General features: G+C 44.8%; 1 protein-coding gene across 1 annotated transcript; it reads left to right on the forward strand.

The window, feature by feature from the left end:
• Positions 1-2487: 2487 nt before the first annotated feature.
• NHLRC1 (NHL repeat containing E3 ubiquitin protein ligase 1) lies at positions 2488-4128 on the forward strand. The gene has a single exon (XM_063450512.1). The coding sequence runs from the start codon at positions 2522-2524 to the stop codon at positions 3719-3721; it is 1200 nt and encodes a 399-aa protein (XP_063306582.1). The 5' UTR covers positions 2488-2521; the 3' UTR covers positions 3722-4128.
• The last annotated feature ends 2593 nt before the right edge of the window (positions 4129-6721 follow it).

Raw genomic sequence — 6721 nt, forward strand, 5'->3', positions numbered from 1 at the left:
AGGTGATAGATGTCTTTTAAAAGCAGCTAAAGCTTAGAACAATCCTAAGAGTTTTCTTTGCCTTGGCATGGGCAGATGAGTTTACACTTAAGTAGAGTGGTACTAAAAGCCTCTATTATTTATTAAAGTATATTGGGTTTGGGGCAGTATGCAGGTACTTTTTATTTTTAGTTAATTGTATTACTTTTTAGTTTAAGAGTTTGGGTTTAACCCCTAAGGACTGAGACAATTGTCCAAGTTCTGACCAAAAAACAAACAAAATAGAATTTGAGTTACATGTCTCTTCAACCATAATTTACCTCGTTCATGTTAAGTGTACCAACACTTATTATATATAATTTTATTCAGGAGAAACAGTGCTTTCATTTCACATCAAATATTTTTATATAAAAAACATAATTGAATATGAATAAAATCTAAAAGTGTAAAAAAATGCATTGCATTTTAACAGTGAATGTCCTAATACTATTAGGGTTTACTACAATTAAACACGTATTTGTATGCTGTGATTTCCTACATATACAATGATGCCCCCATGTACAGGTTTCGTGGTGTTTTGGAAAGTTACAGGGTCAAATAAAGAGCTGGTCCATTTCAGTTTTTACACACTGAAATTTGCCAGATTGGTTTCCTGGGTGTATGTTGCCTTTAACCCCTTAAGGACCAAGCTTCTGGAATAAAAGGGAATCATGACATGTCACACATGTCATGTGTCCTTAAGGGGTTAAGACTGTATGGCAGCCCAGAAACCATCATGGCATATCATATCATATTTGCAAAAGTAGACTACCAAGGGTATTCAAAATGGGGTATGTACTGTCTTTTTTTAGTAGCCACTTACTCACAAACCCTTGCCAAAATTAGTGTTCATGTTTGTTTTTAGCCATTTCCACACACAAACCGCACTTTCACAGATGATAACATCATCACTATACAATTTGCGACTCTGAAACACGCATATTTGTGTTCAGCGATGTCTACAACAGTACCTCCATGTACAGGTTTTATGGGGTTTTGGAAGTTAAAGGGACACTCCAGGCACCCAGACCACTTCTGCCCATTGGAGTGGTCTGGGTGCCAACTCCCACTACTCTTAACCCTGCAAGTGTAATTATTGCAGTTTTTTTATAAACTGCAATAATTACCTTGCAGGGTTAACTCCACCTCTAGTGGCTGTCTGTTAGACAGCCACTAGAGGGGACTTCCTGATTTATAGCAAAGATTTTCTTTGCTAGAGCGTTGCTGGACGTCCTCACGCTGTGTGAGGACCTCCAGCGTCGCTCATCTCCCCACAGGAAAGCATTGAAAATCTTTTTCAATGCTTTCCTATGGGGAGCGCTAATACCGGTGGGCGGGATCAGTCTCGCCCACCAGCCGATGGAGTCAGCAGGAGGAGCGGCGCGGAGGAGGAAGCAGCGACGAGGGACATCGTCGCTGCCTCAGGTAAGTGACTGAAGGAGTTTTCACCCGTTCAGCAACTGGGGATTGAGGGGTGGGAGGGAGAGGGAACCTGCAGTGCCAGGAAAACTGATTGTTTTCCTGGCACTGCAGTTTTCCTTTAACCCCTTAAGGACACATGACATGTCTGACACGTCATGATTCCCTTTTATTCCAGAAGTTTGGTCCTTAAGGGGTTAAATAGAGGGCTAATTATCAGACAGGTCCCTCAATATAAAATTATTGAAATCACATAATTATGTAAAAATAATACATAAATATACAAGAAGAATTTAGTTATATACATATAATTTCATTCTAAGTGTATTTTTATATTTAACTGGCTGTCACTCTTTTAAATGCCATTTATTTGCAAAGTTATACATAAGGAAAAGTTGGGACTTAATGTTAGACACTTTAAGATGGTGGAGCTGTAAAAGAAGACCCAGAAAGACCAGCACATGGCAAAATGTAAGTTGTATCGGCCCTAGAGTCTAAAAAAGATGTGGAGAGAGGAAGGGATCCCTAAACTGTCGAACAAGGGATCCCATAAGTGACAGAACCATTTTAGCATAGTGAATGCAGCTACCCAAGAAATGTAGGAATATGAATACAGGGCTAATTTATGTTTACAACAAGAGGACATAGTCTTAAATTAGAGGGGCAAAGGTTTAAAAATAATATCAGGAAGTATTACTTTACTGAGAGGGTAGTGGATGCATAGAATAGCCTTCCAGCTGAAGTGGTAGAGGTTAACACTGTGAGGGAGTTGAAGCATGCGTGGGATAGGCATAAGGCTATCCTAGACTTAATATAAGGCCAGGGACTAATGAAAGCATTTAGAAAATTAGGCAGACTAGATGGGCCGAATGGTTCTTATCTGCCGTCACATTCTATGTTTCTATGTTTCTACTGTAGGATGCATTCCCCTTCAATTCCAACAGATGGCAGAATTTCACAACACATGTAGCCATGCAATGTCTATTATAATAGTACTGCTGACTGCATCACACTTCTTGGTCACATGACACTTACCAGCGTGACCACCTATTGATATTGCTGGTAAGGATTACAGCTAGAAGCAATGTCATCGCCGGCCTCAAAGGAGATCAGGAGTATGAAAGATTTCTTAAATGAAACAGAAATTAACCTGCTAGAATGCAAGGTTTGCTTTGAAAAGTTCAGCCAGCAGCAGAGGCATAGGCCCAGAAATCTCCCTTGTGGACATGTTATATGCCAGGAATGCGTTTCTTCTCTCTGTCCTCCTGGGAATCCGAGATTAGAGTGTCCGTTCTGCCGTAAGCCTTGTAGAACATTGGAGACTAGTGTCTGCTTACCTATTCTTCATGTGATGGAGCTTATTGGTCGTGTGGTTCCTGATAATGTGGAACATGGATCATCAGCAAATTCAAGTCATCAAGTAACAAAGCTAAAGTCAGCAAGCTTTAACCTTACCAAGTCATTTGGGGGTTGGGGCATACTTTTCAATCCAACGGGCATAGCACTTTGCAAGAAAACGGGCTATCTAGTAGTGTCGCATGATGGGACCAAAAGAATTAGCATATTTACCATGAATGGAACATGCATTCAAAAAATAGGGACAAAGTCGGATCCAGCTAATGGAATAGTTTACCCAAGTGATGTGGCTGTAACATTGGATGGATACATTGTCGTAGCCGATACAGGAGATCACTCCGTTAAAGTATTCAGTCAATCTGGACAACGTCTGTTGGTTCTTAAGCATCCTTTTTGTTTGCCATGGGGTTTGGGTATTAACCCAGAAAATGAGGTAATAGTTTCAGACCCAGATGCAGGAAATCTTATTCTTGTATCTGCTGATTTTAAACAAGGTAAAGTCAAGAAGGTGTTAAATGTTTGTTCACATTTAGATCATCCAAGAGAAGTTGCGGTTTGTCCCACAAGTGGAACTGTTGTCGTGGTTGAACATGTAACAAAAATCAGCAAAAATCCCAGCAGAACCCAGATAAAAATATTTAATAATGGTATGAAGCTCATAAGACAAATTGACAGTTTTGGTTTAAGCTTATATCTTCCTTTACCAGTGCACACAACTGGGGTGGCTTTTGATCAACAGGGTAACATCTTGATAGCCGATATCAATAACAGATGTATCATTTGTGTGGACAAAATGGAAGAACGGAATTTCCTAAAGCACGTGGTCGCTAGTTGCCTCTCTTACCCTGTGGCATTATCCCTATTACCCGACAATTCCATTGCAGTATTAGACAGTGGTAATAATTCTGTAATTGTTTATAGTCCGTAGAATGGTGTTGTGGTTTAGTGCATATATATCATATTCTGACTCTGTTAAATTAAAGGGACACTATAGTCACCAGAACAACTACAGCTTAATGTAGTTGTTCTGGTGAGTATAATCATTATATGCAGGCATTTTCATGCAAATACTGCTTTTTTTTTTTTCTGATGGCCACTGGAGGTGCATCCTGGCTTAGTGCTGCACAGTAGGCAGCACTGCCGTTCAGCATCTCCATGTTTTGCATGGGAAAGCATTGGATTGGCTAAAAATCTGCAATTCTGATTATGTCACCAAAGGGGGCGTGGCCAGTGCCGGCAGACCCGCACGGTGCTGGAAATAAGGTGAATTTTTCATGCTTTCAAGGGGGTGCAAGGGGGCAGGGGACAAGCCACCTTAACGGTGGGTTTTGCACTAATGGGCCAGGAATACATGTTTGTGTTCCTGACCCTATAGTCAGGGCCGGATTAAGAGCCCAGTGGGCCTGGTGCTGATAATTATGATGGGCCTAATTACAAAATCTTATTGACCAAAAACACTAAAACAGTCCTACCTCCTAAGCGTCATGTATCTGATGGAGATGATGCTGTAGGGAAACTCATAGGATGCAACTATGAGAAAACACATACCCTTTGCTAATCTCATGCTCTCATCTTTCAAGTAAACCCATACCCCCTAACAGCAGTGTCCAGTAAAGCAGGAAGTCTATGGATGCGGTAAAAGGGTGGGCTACTGACACAAATCACATAACCAGAACGTCCGAAAGGGCGAACATACACAAAAAGGGGGAATGTCTGTGTCCCTATGTCTCCCAGTCCCTTAGTGTTTGTGTCCTCATGTCTCCCAGTGTCCCCATGTCACTAGGGGACATTGAGAGACATTGGGACACTGGGAGACATGGGGACACAGATACTAGGGAACACTGGAAGACCTGGGAAATCTGAGACTCTTGGGGACACTGGGTGACAGACACGAGGGGACACAGGGAGACATGGGGCACTGAGATACTGTGATATATAGGGGACACTGGAGACTTGATAAAAACCTGGGTACAGGTCAAAATGTTGTGGTGTTCAATAAACCTGCTTAAAGCTATCACAGTGAGTGCCTGAGATTTTTTTCTTTTATACTAGGGGACACTGAGACACTACGGGCACAGAGACACTACGGGCACAGAGACACTACGGGCACAGAGACACTATGGGCACTGAGACACTGATACATAGGGGACACTGATACATAGGGGACATTGGAGACTTGATAAAGACCTGGGTACAGGTCGAAACGTTGCGGTGTCCAATAAACCTGCCTAAATCTATCACATTGAGTGCCTGAGATTTTTTCTTTTATACTAGGGGACACTGAGACACTAGGAGACATGGGGACACAGAGACATTGGGAGACTAGGGGACTTTGGGAGTCTAGGGAACACTGAGACACTAGGGACACTGGCACACTACAGACACAGAGAGACACCAGGGACACATGGCGATACTGAGATACTAGGGACACTGGCTGGGAGACATGGGAACACTGCCATGTCTCCTATGTCTCAGTCGCCCAGTGTCCCCATGTCTCCCTGTGTCTCCATGCCTCTCAGTGTCCCCATGTCGCCCAGTGTCCCCTAGTGTTTGTATCCCCATGTCTCCCAGTGTCCCTTAGAGTCTGTGTCCTCATGTCTCCATGTGTCCTGATGTCACTAGGACACTAGGGGACACTTAGAGACATGGGGACACTGGGAGACATGGGGACACTGAGACACTGGGGACAGTGGCTGGGAGACATGGGGACACAGACTAGGGGCCACTGGGAGACATGGGGCCACTGTGTCCCTAGTGTCTCAGGGTCATGGGCATCCGAATGGGGGGGTAAAGGGGGTACTTGGCCCCCCCGGATTTTTCAGCTTGTGCTGCTATTTTTCGTTTTAGTGTGAGAATACAGTGCAATACCAGCGCTGGCCAGTAGGTGGCGCTGTGAATGGAGAAAGGCAGGAAGCTACAGCTTATCCCTGCCTCTCTATCATGACTGAAACCGCAGGGGAGCAGCACAGAGGCAGCCTACAGAGCAGGTAAGTGAGGGATGGGGGGTGGGGGAGACCGCATAGAGGAAGGTAAAGTAGAAGGAGCAGAAAGGTTCTGCAAGGGGCAGGAGGGGCCAGCAAGGAATAGAAAGGGGCAGCAAGAAGCAGGAAGGGGTCGAAAGGTTTTCAAGGAGCAGGAGGGTAAAGTAGAAGGAGCAGCAAGGAGCAGGAGGGGTCAGCAAGGAGCAGAAAGGGTCTGCAAGAGGCAGGAGGGGTCAGCAAGGAATAGGAAGGGGCAGCAGGAAGGGGTAGGGACGGTCTGCAAGGAGTAGGAAGGGTCTGCAAGGAGCAAGAGGGGTCAGCAAGGAGTAGGAAGAGGCAGCAAGGAGTAGGAAGAGGCAGCAAGGAGCAGGAAGGGGCAGCAAGGAGCAGGAAGGGGCAGCAAGGAGCAGGAAGGGGCAGCAAGGAGTAGGAAGAGGCAGCAAGGAGTAGGAAGAGGCAGCAAGGAGTAGGAAGAGGCAGCAAGGAGTAGGAAGAGGGAGCAGGGAGGGTCTGCAAGGAGCAGGAAGGGGCAGCAAGGAGCAGGAAGGGGCAGGAAGAATCAGAAGGAACAGAAAGGATCAGCAAGGGGCTGCAAGAAGCTGGAAGGGGCAGAAAGAAGCAGGAAGGGCAGTAAGAAGCAGGAAGGGTATGCAAGAAGCAGGAAGGGCCATCAAGAAGCAGGAAGGGCCATCAAGGAGCAGAAAGGGATCAGAAAGAGAGCAGAAGGGCGCAAAATAAGCAGAAAGTAGCAGAAAGGTAAAGGAGCAGAAGGAGCCTCAGAAGGCAAAGAAGACTGTGTCAAATGAAGGAGAAGAAAATGAGATTGGAGCACTTCATTCTGGACACCACATCATTAGGCGTTGGTACCTGGGCCTGGCAGGGAAACTTTGGACCTTCTCATCTCCCCAGGTAAAAACAAACAATATCAGTGTTAATGTGTTCACTTT

This window comes from Pelobates fuscus, chromosome 4 (genome assembly GCF_036172605.1).
Source record: "Pelobates fuscus isolate aPelFus1 chromosome 4, aPelFus1.pri, whole genome shotgun sequence".
In the NCBI taxonomy this organism is placed as follows: domain Eukaryota; kingdom Metazoa; phylum Chordata; class Amphibia; order Anura; family Pelobatidae; genus Pelobates; species Pelobates fuscus.

Coding starts and splice junctions, on each gene's coding strand:
- NHLRC1 (XM_063450512.1), top strand. CDS start 2,522: ATGTCATCGCCGGCCTCAAAGGAGATCAGGAGTATGAAAGATTTCTTA.